At 33.2% G+C, this 26861-nt stretch overlaps 8 protein-coding genes across 10 annotated transcripts; 1 reads left to right on the top strand and 7 right to left on the bottom strand.

The window, feature by feature from the left end:
* The first annotated feature begins 153 nt into the window (after positions 1-153).
* LOC147945910 (uncharacterized) lies at positions 154-708 on the top strand. Its single transcript, XM_087509404.1, has one exon. The coding sequence runs from the start codon at positions 154-156 to the stop codon at positions 706-708; it is 555 nt and encodes a 184-aa protein (XP_087365530.1).
* A 3636-nt stretch (positions 709-4344) lies between these two features.
* On the bottom strand, positions 4345-6844 carry LOC104780432 (uncharacterized). The gene is made up of 8 exons (XM_010504930.3): positions 6764-6844; positions 6427-6454; positions 5973-6189; positions 5682-5854; positions 5179-5458; positions 4943-5091; positions 4594-4759; positions 4345-4519 (listed from the first exon to the last, which is right to left on the bottom strand). Exons 1-7 carry the CDS (start codon positions 6842-6844, stop codon positions 4602-4604), a joined length of 1086 nt encoding a protein of 361 aa, XP_010503232.2. The 3' UTR covers positions 4345-4519; positions 4594-4601.
* A 4035-nt stretch (positions 6845-10879) lies between these two features.
* On the bottom strand, positions 10880-13760 carry LOC104780431 (uncharacterized). The gene is made up of 7 exons (XM_010504928.3): positions 13610-13760; positions 13313-13340; positions 12903-13065; positions 12609-12784; positions 12087-12360; positions 11842-11990; positions 10880-11352 (listed from the first exon to the last, which is right to left on the bottom strand). Exons 1-7 carry the CDS (start codon positions 13694-13696, stop codon positions 11201-11203), a joined length of 1029 nt encoding a protein of 342 aa, XP_010503230.2. The 5' UTR covers positions 13697-13760; the 3' UTR covers positions 10880-11200.
* Positions 13761-14680: 920 nt separating this feature from the next.
* On the bottom strand, positions 14681-17621 carry LOC104780430 (UDP-galactose/UDP-glucose transporter 5). 2 transcript variants are annotated; one of them, XM_010504926.3, is made up of 10 exons: positions 17240-17621; positions 17018-17131; positions 16748-16906; positions 16570-16668; positions 16386-16465; positions 16177-16289; positions 15679-15767; positions 15395-15481; positions 15231-15299; positions 14681-15138 (listed from the first exon to the last, which is right to left on the bottom strand). In XM_010504926.3, the coding sequence occupies exons 1-10, from the start codon at positions 17357-17359 to the stop codon at positions 15019-15021; spliced, it is 1050 nt and encodes a 349-aa protein (XP_010503228.2). In that variant the 5' UTR covers positions 17360-17621; the 3' UTR covers positions 14681-15018. The 2 variants fall into 2 exon arrangements, with proteins under 2 accessions (XP_010503228.2, XP_087366400.1); XM_087510274.1 differs by lacking the exons at positions 14681-15138; positions 15231-15299 and having other exon boundaries at positions 15395-15503; positions 17240-17432.
* Positions 17592-18278, bottom strand: LOC147945909 (mitogen-activated protein kinase kinase kinase 20-like). Its single transcript, XM_087510275.1, has one exon. The coding sequence runs from the start codon at positions 18276-18278 to the stop codon at positions 17751-17753; it is 528 nt and encodes a 175-aa protein (XP_087366401.1). The 3' UTR covers positions 17592-17750.
* Positions 17592-19069, bottom strand: LOC104783819 (mitogen-activated protein kinase kinase kinase 17-like). The gene has a single exon (XM_019244635.2). It carries the CDS (start codon positions 19005-19007, stop codon positions 18351-18353), a length of 657 nt encoding a protein of 218 aa, XP_019100180.1. The 5' UTR covers positions 19008-19069; the 3' UTR covers positions 17592-18350.
* A 2498-nt stretch (positions 19070-21567) lies between these two features.
* On the bottom strand, positions 21568-23251 carry LOC104783818 (mitogen-activated protein kinase kinase kinase 20-like). Its single transcript, XM_010508920.2, has 2 exons — positions 23078-23251; positions 21568-22758 (listed from the first exon to the last, which is right to left on the bottom strand). Exon 2 carries the CDS (start codon positions 22746-22748, stop codon positions 21648-21650), a length of 1101 nt encoding a protein of 366 aa, XP_010507222.1. The 5' UTR covers positions 22749-22758; positions 23078-23251; the 3' UTR covers positions 21568-21647.
* Positions 23252-24326: 1075 nt separating this feature from the next.
* Positions 24327-25617, bottom strand: LOC104780429 (transcription factor MYB48). Of its 2 annotated transcripts, none has more exons than XM_010504924.3 (3): positions 25393-25617; positions 25193-25322; positions 24327-25110 (listed from the first exon to the last, which is right to left on the bottom strand). In XM_010504924.3, exons 1-3 carry the CDS (start codon positions 25583-25585, stop codon positions 24585-24587), a joined length of 849 nt encoding a protein of 282 aa, XP_010503226.1. In that variant the 5' UTR covers positions 25586-25617; the 3' UTR covers positions 24327-24584. The 2 variants fall into 2 exon arrangements, with proteins under 2 accessions (XP_010503226.1, XP_010503225.1); XM_010504923.3 differs by having other exon boundaries at positions 25451-25597.
* Positions 25618-26861: the final 1244 nt, after the last annotated feature.

Raw genomic sequence — 26861 nt, 5'->3', positions numbered from 1 at the left:
AAGGAGGTAGATGGCATCATGATTCATTTACCGTTTTGGATCCTATGGCGATTGTGGAAGACTAGAAACCTACTTACATTCCAACAAAGGAATATACATTGGAGAAGCTGTATGATCCAAGCAAAAAAGGATACAAAAGAGTGGACGGAAGCGATGGTTTTCAATGAAACCCTTTCAGAACCTTTCAACAGACCAGCAAGACAGACATCTCCATGTATACAAGACACAAGTGTGAACCCAGGGTGGATCAAGTGTAACTATGATGGATCATTTTGGAATTCAGAAACAAGATCAGGGGCAGGATGGATTTTCAGAGATAGCAGAGGTTCATATATACAATCTGGTCAAGCGAATGCAAACATAACCAATAGCCCATTGGAGAGTGAGCTTCAAGCAATGGTCTTGGCGATGCAACATGCAAGTGACATAGGCATAAAGCGAATACATATGGTAGGAGACAATAAGGAAATAGTTAACACCCTCAACAAGAAGAGATTTAACTTTGCAGCATTCAATTGGATACGCGAAGCTAGGAAGTGGAGCAAAAATTTTGACATGATCACCTACAACTGGATACCAAGGAGGAATAACAGAAGTGCAGATATATTGGCTAAGAAAGGAATTTCGGAGAACATTCTTCTTAATTACTATCGTCATGTACCCGATTTCCTGCAATCTTCATTACATTGTGAACATCTCCAAAGTTAATATAACAATTAAGAGAAAAAAAAAAGCATTTAGAACACAAAGTTTGATAGTTGTTTTATGAATACCCAAATTTCATTAAAATTTTACACAACTGTTTTAATAACTCTACAATAAACAGTAAAGATATTTAATTTCTTAAACAAGAAAAAGTAGAAAAGGCAAACAAAAACTAGAGTTGCATACATTAGGCTTTATGAATGAATACATTTATACATGTCATGTGTAAATATCACAATTGTTCTAATCTGTCTTGGGAAATACCACAAAGTCTCTTTGTTTGAGACTGCCAATTGTTAAGTAATAGTTTCAGTTTAAAAAAGACTTTTGTTTGTGCGTGATATTTATTAAATAATAGTTTGAGTTAAAAAAAGACTTTTGTTTATCTTTGATATTTATCAACCAATAGTATCATCATTTTAAAAAAGTTAATTGTTTGAGTCGTCTCTATGACTTTGGCGCGTCTTAGATTTTATAAATATAAAGCTTTTTGCAGAAAACAAAACTTTTAAAACAAAGAATGTCATTAGTCATTTAATCAAAAACTTTAAAGAATTAGGAAGGTGGTTTTTATTTTGTCACCTATTACATCATCATTAAAGATATTTGATCTAATCTTATTATGATGATATTCAATTACCTGCAACATATGCGGTTACGATGAACAGCTCTCACGAACAATGTATTCCACTAGGCCTCAGCATTCGATTAACCGTTTGGTTTCGATTAGTTCTGATTTGGTAATATGATAACTGATCAACAGGTCAATTAAAACCCAATGTGTACTCCACCACGATCTAGTGGTATCATTGTAACACTTCAGTATCGAATCCACAGGGACCAAACAATTACACTATGAAATTATGTAGATTAAATATAGCTAAGACAGAAGAGGAAGTTTGTGAATAAAGTAACTAATCAAAAAAACGGAAAGTAAATAAGTTGCTTTAAATCAAAAAGGAAATATTGGGCGAAGGGAATCTATGGGGATATAATTCTCGGACTAAGGTGGTTAGATAGGATGCATTAGACACCGTTCTAGAACTCAAATCACGGTTGTAAAGCTAACCTACTTTCATAGCGTTAACTATCTATGCAATGAATTCACTAAACCCTAAACCGTCGTTTGGACCTAGCAAACCAATCAAGCAATAAAGGTTCAAGTTTGATCTGTTCACAAGGTGCCTCAACTTCAACTTTCGTTGGCTAAGGTCCACCTTGCTCATCTAAGTTCTTTTCCAGCAACTCAACAACACTTTTGCTGCCCCGATGAATTAAACCTATGATCATAAACTAGGTAGCTAATCTAGTTTAGGCTTTAAGAACAACAATAGATGAAGAACAAAATAAATCAATCCCCAATCTAAAACACCATCGTTAGAGAATCATAAACTCCTTTGAAACCCAAAACCCAATAGAGAAACTACTCAGACATGGAGAACCACAAACAGCAAATCAAAGATGAAGAAGACATAATTGAATTGCAAAAGAAAAGAAAGAAAAAGGGTTCAGAAATCTTCTCCAAAGTGTTAGAGAGGATTAGAGATCTTCTTCCAAAGGTTACAAGTGCTCAAAGGCTGCGTAGAATAAAAGTTGTCTTTCTAGAGGTCGAGCCTCGTGCTTAAATACTAAAATAAACCCCTAAAAGTCGGTTTAAAACGAAAAAAGGAAAAATTGCGTCGTGCTCGGGATCTGAAACGACTCGACCCGTTTTTTTTTAATTAATAAATAATAATAATAAATAACTACAACTAGTGGTCCCATACCCACTAGCCACCTAACCACAATCACAATCAACAACGGAAATAACCAATACCATAACCAATTAACAATCCAATAAATAATAACCAATATTCCAGATAATTCAATAATCCATAATCAAATAACAAAAGACATAGATCCAGCAATCTAGCAATGTTCTACAGACCCAACTCTAACAACCTAGCATAAGCAGGCAATACCCAATCGAGTCTCTAGAACATCCTCCTCTTCATTGCCTTGATTCCACGATCACACTTTGCCTTTACCTGCACCACAAACACAAATTGAGATGCATGAGTATTTGATAAATACTCAGTGAGGCAATCCTCCCATCTACTGGTCTATACACACAAGCAATAAGATCTCTACATGCCACAAACAACAAACAATACAAACAAACCAGGCAATATGCAAAGCAGTCACGTCATCGTCGTAACTGAGGAAGGGTGTCGACCGACACCAAGTGGTGTCGATCGAAACTGACACTCGACAAGAACCCGAAACCCTAGTGGTGTCGACCGACACCTCCACATGGTGTCGATCGACACTCGCCAAAGTCATCGAGCCGTCCTCGCTTTGGTGTCGATCGACACCGATGCCGAGCATCGATTTCCTTCGATCAGAAACTCCGAATCTTGCATTCAACCTCCTCCAATCCGCTCCATGCATTCCCAAAAGCAAAACCCAGCCACAACAGTCGCGAAAACCAAAGGAAACTCAATAGAAACAATCACATAAGCACAAAATCACAAAAAAAAACTAGAGATCTTAACTTAGATAAGCCATGGTCATGCACTCACCTCTTTGCAGGAAGATTCAGACCAACATCAACGAATCCAACCTTCCTAGCAAGCTTCTAACTTCTTCCTAGCCTTGGATCTCTCAAGAACAGCAAGGAAATCTCCCAATCTCTCTCTAGAACCTCAAACACTTTTCTCTCTTTTGTTTGTCTCAAAAACGGCGAGACAAACACAAAAACACGACCTAGGGTCATTTTCTCCCTTTTAATACTCGGTTCAATGGTTTTCCCAAACCAAACCAACCAAAAATCGATAATTAAATCGAACCGGTCGAACCAGAAAACATTGGTGTCGACCGACACCACTCTGGTGTCGATCGACACCCATCCCAGAAACCAATAATTGGTTCACGGATGTTACAGGATCGGTCGATCCTGAATGTGGATCAGGCGATCCTGGATGCTTTTTCTGTGTTTGCTCCATCTGCTTGCTAGTCCGATCAGTCTTCACCAAATTGGCTTCAAATGCTTGTTTTCATCCCCAAAACACTCAGTTTCCTTCAGAAGCAACCTAGAACCTTTACAGATTCACAAAAAACTAAAAAGACTCTAAAAGCACATTTGGACTTAATAAAAAAGTCAAAACAAATACCAAAACTATGGTTAAAATCCTATAAAATACAGACACATCAATAACCATTTGGTTATCTAGTAATTCGAATAATACACATCATATGTGAAAATCACAGCAATTCGAATGCGTCTTTGAGGGTTTAGTTGCACAACCCCTTTAATTAAATATATAAAGATCGGTGATAAACATACATTTATGAGTTTAAAAAAAAAATAGATGTTAAGATTTGACTAACGAAAGAGAAAAAAAGATATACATATTTTAGTCTTTTTTTTTTCGGTTCTATAACATTAATTTATAGATGAAGTATTTACTTTAATTTGTCGAATATACATTTTTTAAAAGGGCACTCATTTATTCAGAGTTAAACAATGAAGTTCATTTGCTGTAATCTTATACTCTTATTATATATACAGTACTACCATTTAGAAACAAGGATAATGTGGAAAAGAGTTCAAAACTCATTATTATTTTGGACACACATGGAGTACAAATAAAAGAGTAGTTTTTTTTTTTTTTTGGATAAAAAGAAGAGTAGATTGCGAGGAAAGAGTTATAGAAACCTTTCTTATTTTGGACACATAAACAAAAGTGAGGTAGGGGTCTCGCATCGCATGGCTTCAGCGATCCACTGATGATAAAATATCTCGGAGTAGTTTCAAGAGATCTCCGATTTGAGCCTTCAATGAATGACATTGTTAATAAATTACGCAGAAGTAAAAAAGCGATATAGGGAGGTTGTTTTTGGGCTCACCATAGACCCTAGTTAATTGGAGTGTGTTTAGAGAAGGCCATGATCTCGACTTGAATTTGAAGTATATCGTTCACAACAAAACCTTTGGATTTATCTTGAAGATCTGCAAGAATTATGAACTGCTGGAAACCCCATCCATTTTCTACTGCATTGGGCCATCCCTCAACTTACCATAAGAAACAAAAAAAGCAACAAAATTACAACAAAGATAAACATGTTTTAAAGATGTCATTAAATTTGAAACGATTTGAAAATCCAGTTTTGCAGGATCCGAAACGAAACTATTGCGAACTCAGATCTTGAGATATTAGTTCAATTAATAAAAATATTAAGAGAACTATGCACTCACCTTGCTTCGCCACATTCTGGGATGTGATTTGGTTTAGAACTCGTAGCGTGGCTTTCACGTAATTGATTTCTTTATTCTCACTCAACAGGAAGAGTGACAAATATTTATCCTTTCCAACACCATATCCCTTTGGATACACTTTCAAAACCCTAATAATCATTAAAACCCATCATATAACAAACAGTTAGCTATATATCAGAGAGTGTGTACGTGTAAAGAGAGAAAGAGAGTGTCACCAGTTTCTGTCTCCAGAAGAAAACGTATTGGATGTGTAAGAGTAATTATAGAGGGTAGAGAAATTGGTGATGTTCCAAGTGAAAACGGGATTGGTGACGTTTTCGTCATAAGAGAAAACTTCCCTGTGGTAGCTTTGATCAACGAAGATATCTATTCCAAACTTACATTCCCCTCCGTCGTAAATAAATACCGACGATCCCTCGACGAAACATGCCGTGGACAGAAAATAAGGCATTCCCCACTCCGTTTTTAAACTATGAAACCTTACTGGCTCACTTTCTATAACCAGAAAAAAAAAAACTATTTTAAGAAACTTTCCAATCAATTCCTCATTAAAAGAGAATAGACATTAATTTTGACCAATAGAGTTGAGAACAACATATAGTAACGGCCACTAGCTAGACTTGCATCACTTAGTAATGTTTTAAGGAAGAAAAAAAAAAGAATTAGTCTTACGTACCAATTGATGAATTGATCCTCCTAAATTAAAGTACCTACGTACCTTGGTGTGTAGAGTAGAAACGATTGAAACCGTCGTAGACGAAGAACTTGATATCTGCATACACATCTTGTGGGTTGGTGATGAAGATCGAGTTATCGATTTTTATATAAACTGAAACCCATCCTGGCAGTACTCCTTCCTTCGTGTTTCCGTTTGGGTAGATTTTAAACGTCCTTGTAACATTTATTTAAACAAAAACAAAAGAATAGGGATACAATTATAGAAAAATATGTAATATAATAGAAGCTGCCAAAATCTGAAGTTGTGATGGTCTTGACGTGAATGACGTACCAAGTATATGCACCGGAAGTGAAAGGAAGGGACTCGTAATATCCATCCTTGACCAGCTCCACCATTTTAGCATAAGAGTCGAACGTGATGTTGTAAGTTGTTGGATGACGTACTCTCAAATATTGTTCTAAACGTACCTCGAGCTTCTCGTGTTTTTGCGACCCTTTAAAAGTTATTTTATTTTTCGTTATTAAGATTTTCCCGTGGTTTGGCAGATCTTACATCTTCATTTATGAAGTACTCTAAACATGTTATATAATGTTTACCAAAAAAAAAATGTTATATAATTTATGATTCTATTTATACATAAGATTTTTTTATGATACCTATTTAATAATAATGTTGGTTTAGACTAGAGTTGTAATTAGACAAAAAAAAATGATATATATAATTTTCAATTTCAACGCGATTGAGGTTGTCCAATCTTTTGGTAATCACATCAACGATACCGTACCTTTTACTACATCAGAAACATGATCCTCCTGTATTCACATGGAAAATCAGAAAAAGGAAAGAAAAGAACAGTCAAATTACACCACTGATCAATATATATGAGTTCATATTGTTATTAATTTCTTTTTCACTTATAATCACAAAATTTGCATACAAATCATTGGCCATTTCAGAACAAACGACTCAAAGACTCACAGGACGTTGTGTACTTGTGTTTATACACTTTGACCGCGTATCATACATCGCAATAATTACGAAAACAAAAAATCCACCCTATGAAAAATACATGGATCATCTCAAATTTACGAATATAGAAAGCTCAGTTAAGTAATTTGAACCTGATGTGAAGAGTTGTCAGAACTAGGGTCGATCTCGGAGCTTATCCCTTTCGTCTCTTCTTCTTTGATTGCACTGGCCATGGTTAGGACAAAAAAAAAAAACAAATGGTGGGAAACATAAAAGCCTCACAATAAGTATTATTTAAATCCGTCTTAGGATGTAACTCAAAGCTCATTTTGTTTGTGTCTGATATTTATTAAGCAATAGTTTCAATTTAAAAATGACTTTTATTTGAGTCTGTTTTTTATTAAGCAATAGTAGTTTCAGTTTTTTTTAAAAAGACTTTTGTTTGAGTCTGATATTTATCAAGCAATAGTTTTAATTTTAAAAAACAATTTTTTGGTAAGTATGAGATTTATTAAGCAACTAGATAAGACCCGTATAGTTACACCGGTTAAAAATAAATATATAAATAATATATTAAATCTAAGTGATAATTTATACAATTTTAGTGATTTTTTCAAACCAAATGTGTATCTCATTTTTCTATTTTTTTAATATAATTTAACTATTTATACCCCCATAATAAACTAAACTTCAGTTTTTGCTCACTTCACTTAAATGGTTTAGAGCTAAATTTTTCTATCAAACACAATCTATTCATCATATCAAATCTATACCCTAGTTAGAATTAAAAATAATTAAAACCCTAAAACAAAAATTAAAAATGAAAAACCATTAAATTTTTGGAAATCCAAAATTGTTGAAGATATTTTTTATATGCTGTAATCTCGAATGTAATAATTTACATCACGAGAAAATGAAAATGTTAAGATATATAAATTAAACATAAATAAATTTATACAATCATTCTCAGCAAAAAAAAATAAAAATTCATTCCTATAAATTTTATTTTCAAGTTATAATTTCATGTATACATTAAAAATATTATATTGTATGTTACAATTTATAAATAAATTAGCTATACTAATATTTTCATCATGTAATTAAAATTTATTCCAATAAAATTAATACTTTGTATTATGTTTTCACTTACGAATAAAAGACACTATATTGCAATGATAAAAGACACTATTTACAACAATAAATATTTTTGATGATAGCTATCTTGTTAATTTGAATTTTTGTGTTCATGTTTTTTTGCTGATAGCTATCTTGAAAATTAGAAGAAAAACTGATATTAGAGGTAAATTTAATAATCTCAAAAAACTAGAAAAACGAGATGCATAATACGTAAACATATGTTTTTGAGTTATGTAATCAAATGATTTTTTTATATAATCAAATGAAATTTATTAGCCAATAGGATTAGTTTTAAAAAGACTTTGTTTGAGTGTCTGTGTGACTTTGGCGCATCTTAGATTTTTTAGATATAAAGCCTTTTACCAAAAATTAAACTTTTTAAACAAAGAATTTGATAGTCAAACGTCTAGTTTTTATATAATATCCAAACACCATTACAATTTTACACAACAGTTTTAACAACTATATAATAGATAAAAAGGTTCTTGCTTGCACAAAAAATTTTGGAAAACTCAAACAAGATACTACGGTTGCATACATTAGTCTCTATCAATGAATACACTTCACATGTGAAATATTAAAATATCACAACAGTTTGAATCCGTCGTTGGAACTGTCACAAAGTCCCTTTGTTGGAGTTTTACATTTACTAAGCGATAGATTCAATTTGAAAATAACTTTTATTTTGAGTCGTATCTGTAATTTTGGCTCGTTTTTGATTTTTTAATATAAAACCTTTTACAAAAAGAAAGGATTTCAAACCAAAAAAATTGATAATGAGACATCTAGATTTCATATAATACATGGGACATTTTACATAACAGTTTTAGCAACTCTACAAAACTTATTGGTTGCACAAAAAATATAAAAAACGGAAGCAAGAAACTACAGTTGCATACATTACGCTCTATTAATGAATATATGACATATGTGATCTATATGATTTCTTCTTCTTGACAAATAAAAAAAACAAAAACAATTGAGTTGACTAAAATAAATATATTGTTTAAAGGACAAAAGTGTGAATTTTATTATATAAAATTAGGTTTTGAAAGTTAGTCATTAACAAGATTTTAACATGTGTCAAGTTATCAATCTGAGATTTTGACATGTGCAAATATTTAATAGGAAGAATTTGATTACAACAAAAAGAAAATATTTTGTTTAAAAAAATATAAATAAAGTAAAAAGATAATTATAAAAAGTTTCAGAATTTAGAAAAAAAACAAAGTTTTTTAAAATAATTATAAGGAGATTATATACATATTTCATAAAATTCGAAATTATAATATTATTTACTTATTTTTAATTTTAAGTGATTAATTATAAAAAATAGAAAAAAAGATTAAGGAAAATATTCTTTTAATTATTAATTCTAAATTTTGTACTCACTTCTATATAATCAAAGATCGTCTCATATTTAAATAATTTATTCAAAAACATTGCTTTCAACTTTGTTTAATTGGGATATATTTTAATGGAAAGGTAAATTTTTCTTATTTTCTTAAACCTAAATTTTCCAAGAAAATATCATTTGTTGATTTGTAAGGTCGGTAATCAAGTTTTTAAAGACTCCCAGACGTAACAAACTGGCTGTCGAATATGGGTTGGTCCACAAGCCGAGAATATATATAGGGCCCACTTGAGAAGGTGGGCCCATAGACTGAGAGTAGACATGGGCTCACTAAACAGAGGCTACATCATGGTGTGTCAAAGACACTTCCACAAATACATTGAGAAATTTAGCATTAGTTACTATCAAAAGATTTTGTGACGATTGAAAAAGGTTTTGACGTTTATTTGTTGTCAGAGAAAGCTATTTTAAGATAGCAAAAAGACGTGAACATTTTCTCTCTACACAGGATGAGAGCAGAGCCGAGGTTCTCTCTATGGTGGAGAAGGTTGGACACAAGGTTATCTACCCAACAGAGGAAGGTGGAGGAGGTTGGACGCAATGTTATCTCTCCAAGGGAGGAAGGCGGAGCCAAGGTTCTCTCCATTATAGAGGAAGTTGGACGCAATGTTCTCTCCATAAGGGATGAGGGAGGAGCCGAGGTTTTTTCCATCGCGGTCATATAATATTGTGATGATACATCATTGATTAGTATATTATGTTATCTGTAAACACATTAAGCCAACAATATTACTTTCACTTTGGCATAGTTACTATCACGAATACATTGGGAAATTTAACATTAGTTACTATCAAAAGATTTTTTTGTGACGTTAGAAAATTGTTTTTACTTTCATTGGTTGCCGGAACAAGCCATTTTAAGATAGCAAAAAGACGTGAACATATTTTCTTCACATAGGAGGAGGGCAGAGCCGAGGTTCTCCCTATGGTAGAGAAGGTTGGACACAAAGTTATCTCCGCAAGGGAGAAAGGTGGAGGAGATTGGACGCAAGGTTATCTCTGGTGGAGGAGGTTAGACGCAAGGTTCTCTCGATTAAAGATGAAGACGAAGCCGATGTTTTCTCCATGGTGGTCATACATCATTATTATGATACATCATTGATTAGTATATTATGTAATATATTTTTTATTCAAAATATTTTTTGAGCCAACTATTTTAGTAATTAAAAACTATGCAGAAGTGAAAGTAATATATTTGGCTTAATGTCTATATATAAACAATATTTAGATAGTGATAAAAAATATTTTTGTAACATACAAGGTACATTTAGGTGTAAAAAATATACTTTTAATAGTAACATACATAAAATATTTTTAAATGGATTTAAATCAGTATATTATAACAAAAATAAAATTTATATATAACATACAACAAATTTTAATAAATTTAATTTCATTTACAAAACTTTAAACCCGCACATCGAGCGGATCCTTATCTAGTACTTTATATAATTCTTAATACTAAAATTTAATAAAATATAGAAAGATAGAGGATTGATGTACACATTTGACTAACGAAAAAGAAAAAGATGTACACGTTTTAGTCTCTTTTTTTTCTCGGTTCCATACATTAATTTGTAGATGAAGTATTTACTTTGTCGAATATACATTTTTAAATAGGGAACTCAATCATTCAGAGTTAAACAGTGAAGTTCATTTCCAACAGTCATATTTATTTATATTACAATTTAGAAACACGCATAAACTCAAAATGTACGTTAGAAAGAGTTCGCAACTCATTATTAATTTGGACACACATGGAGTATAAACAAAAGAGGTAGAGTTTTTTTTTCTTTTTCTTTTTAATAAAAAGAAGAGTAGATTGTGGGGAAAGATTTCTAGAAATATTTCTTATTTTGGATACATAAACATAAACATCACATGGCTTCAGCGATCCACTGATGATAAATTGTCTCGGAGTAGTTTCAAGAGATCTCCGAATTGAGCCTTCCATGATCGAATGACATAGTTAACAAAATACACAGAAGTAAAAAGCGAAAGAGGATAGGGAGGTTTTTTTTTGGGCTCACCATAAACCCTAGGTAAATGGAGTCCGTTTAGAGAAGGCCGTGATCTCGACTTGAACTTGAAGCAAATCGTTCACAACAAAACCTTGAACTTGAAGATCTGCAAGAGATATAAACTCCTGGAAGCCCCATCCATTTTCTGCTGCATTAGGCCATCCCTCAACTTACCATAAGAAAAAAAAAGCAACAAAATGAAAAATGAAACTATAATAATTAACTAACCTCCACAATAACAAAGACAAACATGTATTAGATATGTGTCACTAAATTTGAAAGGATTTGAAAATCCAGTGCGGGATCCGAAACGAAACTGTGCGAACTGAGATCTTGGGATATTAGTTCAATAAAAATGATTGTAGAAAACAATTACAATTGAAAAATAATTGAATTAATATTAGCTACCGATGAGATATGTTAAATTTATCTTTGATATTTCATATTCATTACTTCTTTGATATAACGTTGTAATAATATATTTTGTAAAATATTAAATAAAAGTTTAATTGGTTTTTTATTTGATCTCTTTACATTCGCAGATATATCAGATTATAATTGTTGTCACAATATATATATATATATATATATATATATATATATATATATATATATATATATATATATATATCGCCATGAAAGACTTTTATACACTCACCTTGCTTCACCACATTACCGGATGTAATTTGGTTTAGAACTCGTAGCGTGCCTTCAACGTAATTGACCTCATTATTCACACTCAACAGGTAGAGTGACAAATATCTATCCTTTCCAACACCATATCCATTTGGATACACTTTCAAAACCCTAATAATCATTAAACCCATCATATAACAAACAGTTAGCTATATATATCAGAGAGTGTGTGTGTAAAGAGAGAGAGATGGAGAGAGAGAGAGTCACCAGTTTCTATCTCCAGAAGAAAACGTATTGGATGTGTACGAGTGATGATAGAGGGTAGAGAAATTGGTGATGTTCCAAGTGAAAACGGGGTTGATGACGTTTTCGTCATAAGAGAAAAGTTCCCTCTGGTAGCGTTGATCAACTAAGATATCTATTCCAACCTCACATTTCCCTCCGTCGTAAAGATATAACCCCTCTATGAAACATCCCGTGCCCAGGAAAAACGGAATTCCCCACTCCGATTTTACTTTATCAAACCTTACTGGCTCACTTTCTATAACCAATTAAACAAAATAAAATAACAAAAACTATTTTGAGAAACTTTGCAATAAGAGCCTTAAATCGATCAATTGCTCATTAACCAAAGAGAATAGTACATAAATCTTGACCAATAGAGTTGAGAACAACATAGTAACGGCCACTAGCTAGACTTGCATCACTTGGTTATGTTTTGCGGAAAAAAAAAATTAGTCTTACGTTCCAATTGATGTATTGATCCTCTTAAATTAAGTACGTACGTACCTTGGTGTGTAGAGTAAACGCGTTTGAAACCGTCGTAGACGAAGAACTTAATCTCCGCATACACATCTTGTGGGTTGGTGACGAAGATTGAGGTATCGATTTTTGTATAAACTGAAACCCAAAATCCTGGCAGTCCTACTACCTTCGTGTTTCCGTTTGGGTAGATTTTGAACGTCCTTTTAATATTTATTTAAACAAAAACAAAAGAATAGGGATACAATTATAGACAAATATGTAATATAATAGAAGCTACCAAAATTTGAAGTTGTAATGGTCTTGACGTGAATGACGTACCAAGTGTATCCACCGGAAGTGAAAGGAAGGGACTCGTAATATCCATCCTTGACCATCTTCACCATTTTCGCATAAGAGTCGAACGTGATGCTGTAAGTTGTTGGATGACGTACTCTATCATATGCTACGAAACGTGTCTCGAGCTTCTCGTGTTTTTGCGACCCTTTAAAAGTTATTTTTATTTGTCGTTGTTAAGATTTTCCCGTGGTTTGGCAGATCTTACAACTTCATTTACGAAGTACTCTAAACATATATGTTATATAATTTATGATTCTGTTTATCTATACATAAGATTTTCTTCTGATACCTTTTTAAGAATAATGTTGGTTGAGACTTGAGAGTTGTAATTAGACAAAAAAAAATGATATATAATTTCCATTCTTTTGGTAATCACATCAACGATACCGTACCTTTGTCTACATCAGAAACATGATCCACCTGTATTCAAATGGAAAATCAGAAAAAGGAAAGAAAAGACAAGTCAAAAACTACTGATCAATATATATGAGTTCATAGTGACATTAAATTCTTTTTCACTTATAATCACAAAATTTGCATACAAATCATTGGCCATTTCAGAACAGACGACTCAAAGACCCATATGAAAAATACATGGATCATACATCGCAATAATTACGAAAAACAAAAAACAAAAGTCCACCCTATGAAAAATACGAATATAGAAAGCTCAATTGAGTAATTTGAACCTGATGTGAAGACTTGTCCGAACTAGATTCGATCTCGGAGCTCATCCCTTTCGTCTCTTCTTCTTCTTTGATTTCACTGTTATTCATGATTAGAAGGAAAAATAAAACCCTCACAAGAATTGATTGTCAAAAAAAAAAAAAAAAAAAAAAACCCTCACAAGAAGTCAATAACCACGTTTTGATCCGTCTTGGGATGTACCTCAAAGTTCCTTTTGTTTGTGTCTGATATTTATTAAGCAATAGTTTCAGCTTTAAAAGAATACTTTTGTTTGAGTCTGATATTTATTAAGCAATAGTATCAGTTTAAAAAAAGACTTTTGTTTGAGTCTGATATTTATTAAGCAGTAGTTTCAGTTTACAAAAAAAAAACACTTTTGTTTGAGTATAATATTTATTAAGCTATAGTTTTAGTTTAAAAAAGACTTTTGTTTGTGTCTAAAATATTTAGTCAGCAATAATTTCAGATTAAAAAATATTTTTGTTTGAGTAGTCTCTATGACTTTGGCGTGTTTTATATTTTTAAAATTTAAAGTTTTTTACCAAAAAGATAAAGCTTTTAAAACAAAGAATTTGAGAGTCAGTCAGACAACTAGTTTTCATATATAGTTTTCATGTGTTATTCAATTATTGATTTTATTTTTTTTATCAAAATCATGTGGTACATATTGGTTCTATAATTTATAAATACTAGTTAAAATCTTAGATTATTCCCACAGTGATTTATTCTTGAATTTTAAAATTTTCATATTATATTTTAAAAAGATTTGAATGGAATTAAAGGTGAATAATAGAAAGATTCAAATTTTTGGGTGACACAAATTATTTCGAAATCTACGTATATGTATTTATTTCAAAATAAATAAGCCAAATTTTATATGAATTTAATCTATCCTAAGATATATCACGAAATCCATTTATTTGTCTCTGATATTAAGAAAAAAAAACTTTCGTTTTAAAAATACTTTTGTTTTTGAAAGACTTTTGTTTGAGTCGTCTCTAGGACTTTGGCGTGTTTCAGATTTTTTAGTTATGAAGTCATTTATTAAAAATAAAAATTTTAAACCAAAAAAGTTTGATAGTCAGACATTTAGTTATCATATAATACCAAAATCCTACTACAATTTTACACAAATTTTTTAACCAGTCTACAACAAACAGTTAATGTTTTTGCTTGCACAAACAAAAGGTCGAAAACGGAAACAAGAAACTAGAGTTGCATACATCAGGGCTCTATAAAATACTCGTCATATGTGATCTATGACTTCTTCTTCTTGACAAAAACAAAAACAATTTAGTCCATCTCAACCGCTTGGTTTTGTTAGTAAGATGCCTCAAAGTTAGAGGGATCATTTAAATTTGGTTGGTAACTGTTTAAGCATCAGCGAAGAAAAAAAAACTCTCACTGTGCTTTAAGGGTTTCCCTTCAGAGGTTGAGCCTCTTCATCCGGTGGAGGTTCTTGAGCTGCCTGCGGCTTTTCTGATCTCTTCTTCACCAAGTTTTTAGCATATAGAGATCCAAACACAATTACCTGGCACCAGTGAAAAATGGGTTTAGCTTTGAGAACAAGGAGAGATCACATGAGAGGGAAGCCAAAGTAAAGAGAGGCTTAAAGGAGCTTACAGATCCAATACACTGCTCCCAGCTAAGCGGATGTGAGAACCAGATGCAGGAGAGCATGATGCTCACAAGCTTTTTGTTTTTCAGACAACGAAGAAGGAATTAGAGAGAACATATTTTGCTGAGGAATCAAAGAGTTGACACCACCAGAGTAACTAACTATTTACCTGTCTTGTAGTCATTATGGCAGCAAACGTTAGAGCACCAAATGTCCTAATAGTGTAAGAAATGAAAAATTGGCTGGCTGTTGCCACCTGCAGAACACCGGTTTCATCTCTGATAAGTTTTATACTACATTTTAGTTTTCGCATTACTAGGGCTTCTGTTTCAATACTCAACTCTAGTTTATCTCTAACTATAGCAGCTGTGACCACTGCTGCAATGCAATCATACTCTACTTTGATATATTTCTGGAACATGATAATTGTAATGACAAAACAAGAAGACTTACGGTGGAAAGCAAAGCAATGTCAAATAGACAATCTCTATGCCGAGAAACAAAGTCCACAGCTGGGAGTAAATGCCCTTGCAGTATAAGGCCTATATCAAGCGAGAAATTTCACATATGAGAAGCAAAAGACATGGTTGACCTGATTTGTAACCTTTTTTCAGGTCCACACATTGAGGTTTATGCAAGGCAGATGAATTCTATATCGAAAAGCACTGATGGACTCGAGAATCATAGTCAGAGATACACAAAGCATAAGAACGGTTCCTACTAACTACAGGGTTTAACATCATTTACATATGATCTCAGTTGCAACTTAAATCAGAAGTTTACATATAACTAAGAGATTGGGACATGGAAAGACACAGGACAAACTAACCAAAGTGATTAATAAGTAACGGGAAAGGATCATCACAGAATGACAGAAGATACAACAAGGTCCTAGAATCGGAAAAAAAAATGAGGTGAAAGAGAGAATTAACTGTAAAGAGAAGTTCTCACCAGTGAAACTGAGAATGGATGAACAAATTGTTGTGTAGAATATCTGGTTATGTATTTCCATATTATAACCTTTGAAGAGTTTGTCTTGGAATGTGCTTGTAAAGCCATCAAACCTGTTAGCCAGTTTACCAATACCAGATTATGGATATACTAAAACAGTATTGAGGTTCCTATTTAAAAACTAAACAAAAAATGAAACGGATATGTACCCAAGATAACCAACCATCAGGGATACACCCCACACGGTGTTTTCTCTTCCCTTGTTGTACGGACTAATATCATCTCCTGCCTACAGCTCAAATACATATAGAATAAAACTTCATTCCTTCTAATCTTAGTGTTCATACATAAACTAGTGAATCCATTTGTTCTTTGAAGAGATTGGGTTATTACCGGAAAGAGAATAAACACCGAGCACCCAAGGGTCACGAGGAAAGCCACAAAATAGTCAAATCCTCTGTACCTTTTCTGCATGATGAGAGTTCCCCAGACCTGCAAGAAACCACATAGATTAGATATATTGGTGATAAGCTCACATCACATGTAACAAAAATTAAAGTTAAAAGCTTACCATTACAGGTATCATCTTGGCACATTTAGCCAGAGTTTGTACAGGGAAACTCACATACTTGAGGGCCTCATACTGACATGTTGTAGTTAAGATGTTAGTTACTGAAATGAGACAATATTTATAAACCGGAGCTACAGGATCCAAAACTTTCTTGCTCGCCTACAAACAAAACACACAAAGGATTGCAAACAAATCAAAAACCAAAGCTTCTTTTAAGAGAACCATTAAGATAGTATGAATATATATATAACTACAACTCAGTGTTGTTACCAGTAAAGCACCAGCAGAAACAGCTGATGTAGTGAGCCGATTACAAAAGACAAGAAACAAAGAGTGTTTAAAGTACTCTTTTTTCAATCCATAAGGCACTCTCATGATCTTTTCCTGTAATTACGAAGCACAAATTCGAAAAAACCCAGATCGTTTTATTCCTATCAATTTGAAGAGAGAGAGGCGGATTCGAGTGGGGAGAGAGAAGAAAGAGAGAGAGACCTGAAGAAGACCATAGATGACGAGAGTGATCATAATACCAGAGATAGCGAAAACAGCTTTCCATAGCTTCTTCTTCTTCTCCTTGTCCTTGGCTTCGTTTACAGAATCAAGCTCTGCCATTTCTCCATTAACGGATCTGCTTCTCTCTCTCTCTCTCTCTCTCTCTCTCTCTCTCTCTCTTTCTCTCCTTCGCCAAAACAACAACAAAAGAACAATTAACCAAACAATTCAATCATGTACCGAACAAACCGAACCGAACCAAACAATTCAATAGAACCAAACAATACTAACAATTAACTAGAAAGGCCAAACAAAACACTCAGGATTGTGCAAGGCTGTAAAAAGATCAGTAATAAACTCATCTCTATAGAAAGATTGACACAATAACATCTCAAGCTTTTGAAACAATCAATAAAATTACAGAGCAACTGAAACATATTTTGTCTATACAACAATTTTGCAGATTTATCACACCAATAATGAAATAAAGATTCCAAAGAAGTGTAGATTGTTACATAAAAATCTCAAATTCATCTTCTTCTTCCGAATCTTCGTTAGGGTATTCTTCTTCTTCCGAATCCTCGTTAGGGTACTCTTCATCTATTTCTATTGCTTCTTCTCCTCCTACTCCTACTTCTTCTTCTTCTTCTACTACTTCCTCTTCTTCTTCTTCTTCTTCTTCCTCTTCTTGTTGTTGAAACGCCGCTACAGCATTTAGATTTGCTTCATATGCTTCTATCTCTGCTTCTTCTTCATCATAAAAGAACTCATGATTGATCAAACTATCAACAGACCACCTTTTAGCAGGGTCTCTCTCCAAACACTTTGTAAGAAAGTCCTTAGCCTCTTCAGACAAGTAATCAGGGATAGTTGGAACCAGACCACTTTTACCAATGACAGTAACCCAACTTTGCCAATCAAGCTCATCATACTCTCCCCAAACCCGTTCTCCAGTCAACATCTCAAGCACAGTACAACCAAAAGCCCACACATCCGCACCATAGTCCAAAACCTTGTCCCCTATAAGCTCCGGTGACATAAACCTCGCGGTACCACTCCTGTGATTCCAGCTTTCGCCATCATCAATCCGCTTTTTCTCCAACGCGTTTCCCTAACCAGAGATCATAGCCTTGTCCTTGCTATACCCATACATGGCAAATGCTCTGTTCACAGACGTGAGTAAGATGTTCTTTGGTTTGATGTCGCGGTGAATGATCTCTTCTCCGTGTATACGCTTGAGACCACGCAAGATATCGCTAGCCAATCTCTTCACATCATCAATTGGTAACCCTTCTCTGTGGCCTTTGATATGCTTCTCAAGGGTTTGGCCAGGACAGTACTCGAGTATGGTGTTGAAGTACTTCTTCTTCTCCTTCTTCTCCTCTGTTATCTCGTGGCCGTAGCAAGACACGATGTATGGGCTTTCGAGACGGGTTAAGAACTTCTCCTCGATCATGAGATATGCTGATTCTGAGATCTCGTTAGACTTGATGGCCATCCTGGAAGGAAGATCGTCTACGCCTTCTTCGGTCGTTCTTAAGGCTAAGTAAACAGAGGCGTTTGAGTCGCTTCCGAGAAAACGAGCCACCACCCACGAATCGCTCTTTGGCTTTCTTAGGATTGAACGGTTCCTCTTGCTCGACGAATCTGCATCATCCTCTATCACGTTCGTCTCTGATCTGGTTTGTGAATACTTCCGCTTCTTGTGGGGACGGTTCGAGTCTTCGTCCCACTGACCTAATCGATCAGAAGATGTTGAATTCGACATCTTTCTAACCCTAGAACTCTCTCTCTTGTTTTCCTTTTTCTGAAGTCTGATTTTATTAAAACGATGAGACAGAAAAGATAAAACGATGAGACAGATTAGAGGCCATGAGGATATATATATTTATAATGATTACTACTTGGGGCTCAAGTTTCCCTTTTCTTATTTTCCTTTTTTCCTCTGTTACTGAGAAAATCAAAACCAAATCCGAACCTAAGGTTCGGTGATAAATTAGACCGTTCGGTTTACGTTTCCTTTTCTCTTCAATGACCAAAAAAAAATTGTGTCTCTATTTTTTTTTTTCTTAGGCAAGTGTATTTTGTTATTCAGTCAACTTATCACTTTCAAAGCATTATTTATTTCATGAATCATTTATTTGAGTAATAAGTTTTGGTATCTATATATTAAAAAAAAAAATTCTTTACTAAGTATTTATAGGATGGATCATTATTGGTAAGTTTATTATTCCTATCATCATGTTGAATTTTAAACACATATTTTTGCATTCATAAATTCTTTGTTGATAAGTAGGTTTTATACTCTCATTTCTACAAGCAGTAAAGCTCCATCAGAAAGCTTTAATAGAGTAAAGATTATCATTATAATGCAAAACAAAAATAACTTTAAAATCATCAAGATGATCAAAATCATATGTTATTCAAAAAAAAATATATAGATGTAAATATTTTCAATACATTTATAACATTTATTTATATTATACTTTACATTTTAAAACGATCGATTACAACAACAAAAATTGTGCTAATTCTTAGAGTATTATAATTTTTTTACTATTTTCCGCATGCCTTTTTCCATTTACCCACTAACCTAAAATTCCTAATTTGTTTGTTAAACTAGTGTAAATTTACAAAATTACATATTCGTACATCTCTTGCATGCCTCAGATGGTTGGTTCTAATACAGTTTTATCACGAACGTAACCTAATAAAGAGTCCAATGAAAAGTCGATTTAGTAAAAGACATAATACTTGAAAAATTTAAGTAGTCGAACATAACATCTTTCTTACCCTAGAGCTCTGTTTTTTTTTTCTCTATGTATTTCTCTTATTTTTTCCTTCTTCTCTCTTGATTACAAAATGATGAGACAGAGAGGAGATAGGAGGCGATAGGTTATTTATAATGAATCTACCTGGGACTCAAGTTTCTTTTCTCCTTTTTTTCATTTTTTTTGTCAACATTTTTCCTTTTTTCATCTGTTACTAAGAAAGTCAAAAGCAAAACCGAACCTAAGGTTTGGTGGATAAATTGGACGGTTCGGCAGTGACCAAAAAAAATTGTGTCTCTTTCAAAATTGGTTTACATTGATCATCTTCTCGAGTATATTGCATATATATTATTTTTTCTATATTATAAGAATTAAAAAAATGAACAGATAGTCTCATATGGATGAAGGGAAAATGGTATTCTATATATTTATATCCAAATTGTTAAAGCAAAAAAAAATCAAAAACAATCCTATGTTTTGAGTAACTTGTTAATTAAAAAAGAAAAAAAATAGGCAACTGTATTTTGCTATTCGGTTAACTTAACAACTTCACAGCATTATTTATTTCATAAATCAGTAACTTTGACGCGTTATTATTTAGTATTAACTTTTGGTAATTGAGGGAAAAAAATTCTTTAGTAAAAATTTAGTAGATTAATGTTAACTTTATTATTCCTATTATCATGATGAATTTTAAGCACATATTTTTGCATTTATTATAAATTCTTTGTTGATAATTAGGTTTCATACTCTCATTTCTAAGGGCAGTAAAGCTCAATCACAAAGCTTTAATAGAGTAAAGATTATAATTATAATGAAAAACAAAAATAACATAAAAATCATTAACATAATCAATATCATATGTAATTCATAAAAAATATATAGATGTAAAATATTTTCAATATATTTTTAGCATTTATGTATTTGTATTATACATTTCGTTTCAAAATGATCGATTACAACAACAAAAAAATTGTGTTAATTCTTTGAGTATTGTAATTTTGTTTTCTACTATCTCCTGCATGCCTTTTTCCATTTACCTACTCTAAATCTCCTAATTTGTTTCTTAAACTAATGTAAATTTGCAAAATCTAATACTCGTGTGCTTCAATTGCTTCAAATACAGTTTCTTCACGAACCTAACCCAGTGAAGAGTCGATTTAGTTAAAAACATGATACTCGAAGAAGTTTAGAGCCGGTTCAATATTCTCATATCATCTTGTTTAGATAATCATGTTCGCACATGCACACATAAAATCCTTTTCTTAATTTCTTTCAATAATTGTAATAGCCATAACCATCCAATATTACACCATAACACTAATCACATATGTTTCAATAATAATGTATAAACAAGTAACATAATTTTAATTAACTAACAATATATATATATATAGCCATATCCATCCAATATTACACCAATCACAACTAATTTTAGTTAAATGCCTAACTTATTGAGTTTACATGAGTTAAAGATTCTTAAGAGCAAAGTTAATAATGATAACTGAGTTACCATATTTTTCTGTTATGTACATTAATTGAAAATTACAGTTCCTGTTGGTATAAAATTAAATGGTTTTATTTTTTTTTTTGCAAAAAGAGCGTTTTACATAGTACACCGACTTAAATGTTAATATTCATTTTGCATTAAAAGGCAATTTTACATCCAAATTGAGAAAGGGATGGTTCATGAGTGCACCGAGCCCCCACCTTGATTTAGGCTCCTTAACAAAGCATCCCCTTAGAAATTCTTGTGCTTCTGCAGATAACCCACTCGGTATATAAGGAATGACATTACTGTGACCGATTAGATTGACCAAATCTTTATAAACCAAACCACCGTACTCTTCCCAAACTATTTTCCCGGTTAACATCTCCAAAACCGAACATCCAAATGCCCAAATGTCAACACTAAAGTCCACAATACCACAACTTATCAGCTCCGGAGCCATAAAGCGCATAGTACCTCTCTTATGACCCGATCCATCTCCATACTCCACCGAACCTTTCTCTAGTGCCAAACCAAAATCCCCAATCTTGGTTACATACCTGTTAAACCTATTTTGGTGATTAAAAATAGGGGTCAGTAAGAGATTGTCCGGTTTAATGTCACCGTGAATAATGTTTTTGGCGTGGATATCTCTCAGACCAACCAAAACATCTCTAGCGATCAGCTTTACATCAAACTCCATTATCCCTTTCTGAATGATCCTGAGCATATCTCCTATACTTCCTCCAGAGCAATACTCAAGTATCAAGTTGTAATGATAATCAGCTCCTTCCCGTACAATCTCCTCGCCCGAACAGCTAATCACAAAAGGAGATTGTAAACTTCTTAAGATCCTTCCTTCGTTCATGAGACTCGTAGCACGTGAAATCTCTGCAGTTTTGATCGCTCTCTCTTCGTTCTTGCACGTTGCTAGATAAACAGAGGCGAAACCCCCTCTCCCAAGCAACCGAGATTTGACCCAAGGGGAAGACTTGTTCACCAATCCACCTTCGGGAGTTACTCCGTCTGTAGGTTTCTGAACAGCGTCGTGAAAGACTTGTTCACCGTTCTTGGAACAGCGTCGTCCATCAAGAATGGTCGGAGATGGGTTTACAGCCAAAGTAGGGTTTTGGGGAAGAGGAGGGATCATTGTGGCGCTTGATGAACCGGAGGAGATCACTATGACGTTCTTTGTAGGTGAATTTTTGGGAGGCAGGGTCGAGAAATCGCTGAACTTCTTTGAATCCATCTCGCTTTCTCTGTGAAGACAATAACATGAGAAAAGAATGTATATGTTCTGTAATAATTGTGAATCAGTAAACACACTCAAAACAGTCATTATAGGATCAAACAAATAACAAACGGATCAGCGTAAAAGTGTTAAGGATATCATAAATTTATAGGATAAAATGGAAAGACAATCTATAGTGCCCGGAGTCCGGAGAGTTAATATTTAAAACCCTTTGCGACTAAAAACTTGTGAGTTTAGAATCATTCTCAATTCAATATATCAAAATTTCATGACAAAGTGATTGTTATCAATTTATATACAGTATATAGAAAATTAAAAACCGAAACCTTTGGAGAAAATTCTTTTGAGGAAACGCAGTAAGGATACGTCAGCTTCAACAATTGAGACGACCAAACTTGTTCAATAACCAAAAGTGTATCTCTATCAAAATTGTTTTACTTTCATCATTTGCACGAGATTTTGTATTTTAAGAACTAGAAAAGGAAGAGATAGTCTCATATGAATGGAGGTAGAAGGTATTCAATATATTTATATCCAAATTATTAGAGTAAAATAAAATAAATATTAATCCAATGTTTTAGGTAAGTAATTTAAAATTTATAAGTTTTAGTTAAATGTATTATGTTATTCAGTCAACTATTTTGGCGCGTTATTTATTTTGAAAATCAGTTATTTTGGCGGGTTATTTACTTCTAACAAGACTTTTAAATTCTTTACCAAATCATTTCATGATGCATTATTAATGTTAACTTTATTGTTCATATCATGTAGAATATTTATTTTTGCATTTATAAATTCTTTGGGGATTTGTAGGTTTCATACTAATTTCTAAGAGCACTAAAGCTCCAACACAAATCTTTAATGGAGTAAAGTTTATAATTCTAATGAGAAAATGATAACATAGAAATCATCAACATAATCAAAATCATTATATTTTTTAAAAATATATATATATAGATGTATAATGATTTCAATAAATCATTTATATTATACATTATATGTCAAAATTATCGATTACATCAACAACATTGTGTTAGCTCCCAATTACCATTTATTTATTTTGAATATTTAAATATCTGAAATCTGGATGTGTGGCTTTTAAATATATCTAAGTTTCAGATATGTACAAAAATATCAGGAAAACCAAGAGTAATTTTGTCACACCCTTTTGGACTGAATCCAGAGACACATACCCCAACTTGGATTTTCAAAGCCTGACTGATTCTTTTATTTTCAATTATGAAAAAAATCTGGCGCGCACAAAAGAAAAAAACAATGTAAATTGGTCTGATTAAAATTACTGTTTCTCGAGTTTGTCTATTTAACGGTAAGTTCATAAATTGTTGTGTGATTTTTGCTTCATATCTCTACATAGTAATGTCGACGCATTCACATTTGATTCAAAAAATGATGTTTTTGGGTGAGAATCAGCAAGTTGATTCATATGTTCTTGTCCAAATTTGTTTATTACAAGTATAACTTAATTAGTGACGCTTTAGTAGTCTGTTGATATATTAAACAGAAATTTGAGATTATCACCACAAGAGAAAAGACTAACATATAAAAACAAAAATCTGAAAATTGAAGTGTACTTACTTTAGAATTAGAGTATTGACTTGTATTATACATTAAGACTTCATTCTTATTCATCTAGACACAAACTTAGGCTAGTTACTTACCACACATATATGGGATGATTACAGAGTCCAGACTTGGGATGTTTTTGTGTTCATCAAACAAAATTATTACAGTCGTTAGGATTTATTTTATTTATAAGTTATATATAACATGTATAAAACAGATTTATATATCTCAATGAATTAAATCTTAATTTTAACCTGAGGACCATGGCGATCTACTGTGTTGGAAACAGAAAGGGAACTGATCATTTGCAAAAGAAGACGACATCTTACTTTGATCTGCATCCATGTTCCATATAGAATCCAATGAGCTTTCCCATGTTGGAGAAGCCAGAGTTGGGTAACTTAAGCAATGGCTTTGTTCTGAGTAGATGTCTTTAACTGGTTTTATTATGTTTACCGCGGAGTGATCAATCTCTCTCCATATGTCATCCATTGAGTATACATCTTCGGTTTCTTGATTCATCATATCCCCCGTGGATCGGGATCCTCCAGTGTCGTAGAAGCTCACTTTCCCTGAAGATTTACGCGAGTGGCACGATGTTTCTTGAGTGTTGGTGGTGGTAGTGGTCATAGATGAAGAGCTGCAGTTGGAAAATGAGGAAGTTGGTGACGCAGGACGCTTCTTTTCTTGAGCCTTCTTCCTCATGTGAGTCCTCCAGTAGTTCTTTATCTCGTTATCGGTTCGTCCCGGCAATTTCCTAGCTATTTTTGACCACCTACATGTGAAAAGAATTGTATAAAATATTGTTACAAAAGTATGTGATAGTTTTTTTGTTTCTTTCTCAAGATGGATCAGACCTGTTTCCCCACTTTGCGTGAAGCTCAAGGACAAGGCGCTCTTCTTGAGGGGTCATCTTGCCACGTTTGAGACCAGGGTGTAGGTAATTAACCCACCTTAGCCTGCAACTCTTTCCTGTTCTGTTCAAACCTACAACCAAAACTAGCACATTAATGGAGGCTCCTTACCTATTCTTATCTTTCTCCCTCCACCTTCAAACCTGATACTTTTGCTATAAAATCCCATCGTCGGTCTCCAAATAAGTGAACGAAATTTACCAGAAGTATGTCCTCCTGTTCTGTCCATGGACCTTTTCGGTTTTCCTCTTGCATCATTTTCATCTCTCTCCTTCTCTTTCTCTCTTTTATCTTTCTTTTGTTAGTAAAAAGTTCTTTCTCAGCTTGGTTCACCATGGCATTCTTTGTCTACTATATATATAAGCTCAACGTTTTAACACTGTGCTGTGTCTATGCGACATCACACTCACAATATTAAAAGCTCTAATGATTTCTCTTTTTTTTTTTTATTCCAATCTTTAGTGTCCATATGTTTGAGGGATTATCCTATTGATAATGTAGGGTCTCTTCATTGTGATGTCACAAGGCCATTATATCAAAAACTTGATCGTTAAAGAGGGTGATTGGTGTTACTGATGTAACACTCCCATTAATTCTGCCTTTTAAAATTTTTGTGCCGTGTGTGATAATAAGAACTCTTTCTTATATATTTTGGCAGGCACTATCTCGAACGTGGAGATCAACATGATCAATAAAATCTCTTTAAATTATTCCAAAAAAGAAGAAGGTATATTTTTCTATAGTGTCTTGTTATATATACTAGCTAGAAAAACTAATACTCTAAATAAAATTTTCTATGGTGCTAAAAGTTTGAAAAGAAAAAAATATAGAAAGACCCTAGATCTTTCTTCACTTTTTTTTTGTTGTGGGGATATGAGAGAAGTGTCTCTTGACTTTATTAAGGGTTATATATTGGTAGCAACTGTTGAATCTTAGAAAAGGAAAAGAGAGAAGAAGAAACAGACAAAAACTTTGACAGCTTTAGAAGTCGAATTGTTGTTATGGGGGCCTGATAAGTGAGTTTTTGTATCTAGTAGCAGTACCTGAGATAGGAATTAGATACTTTTTAAAGTTCTCGAGTCTGTGGCTTGTATTTTTTTTCTCTTGGGCCAGCGGGTAACACTGTCCAAAGACACACAAGTACAAAATCAAATTATGGAATTTTCAAGTTACATGTGTGTATGGCATAGGGATTCGATTCGTGTAGATGCATAAGCAAAAATAGGGTGCCCTGCCATCTTAAGATAGACATGAATCTATGTGTGCATGCACATAAGAAGCAAAGACTGTATGTATTTGCTTTTCTCTTATTGGCATAGTCTGAAGATTCATAAAACATGGACATATTCTGAACAGTTGGTATTTATTGGGCCTCTGGTTATGAACATATGGAGTAAACACATATGTATTGAGAAAACAGGTGGTTGATGTACTGACGTAACACTCCCATTAGTTTTTGTCTTTATTTTTTGGTGGGTGTGTGTGGTAATAAGAACTATTTCTTATACTCCCTATTTGCTAGTGCACTATCTCCTATGTCAAAATCAATAGTTCAAACTTCAAACCAAAAGCAAAAAAGAGAGTATCTTTACTATTTTTTCCTGTTATTTAA

This window comes from Camelina sativa, chromosome 4, assembly GCF_030686135.1.
Source record: "Camelina sativa cultivar CO46 ecotype springtype chromosome 4, ASM3068613v1".
Taxonomy (NCBI): Eukaryota; Viridiplantae; Streptophyta; class Magnoliopsida; order Brassicales; family Brassicaceae; genus Camelina; species Camelina sativa.
This window is presented reverse-complemented; position numbering and strand designations above follow the sequence as displayed.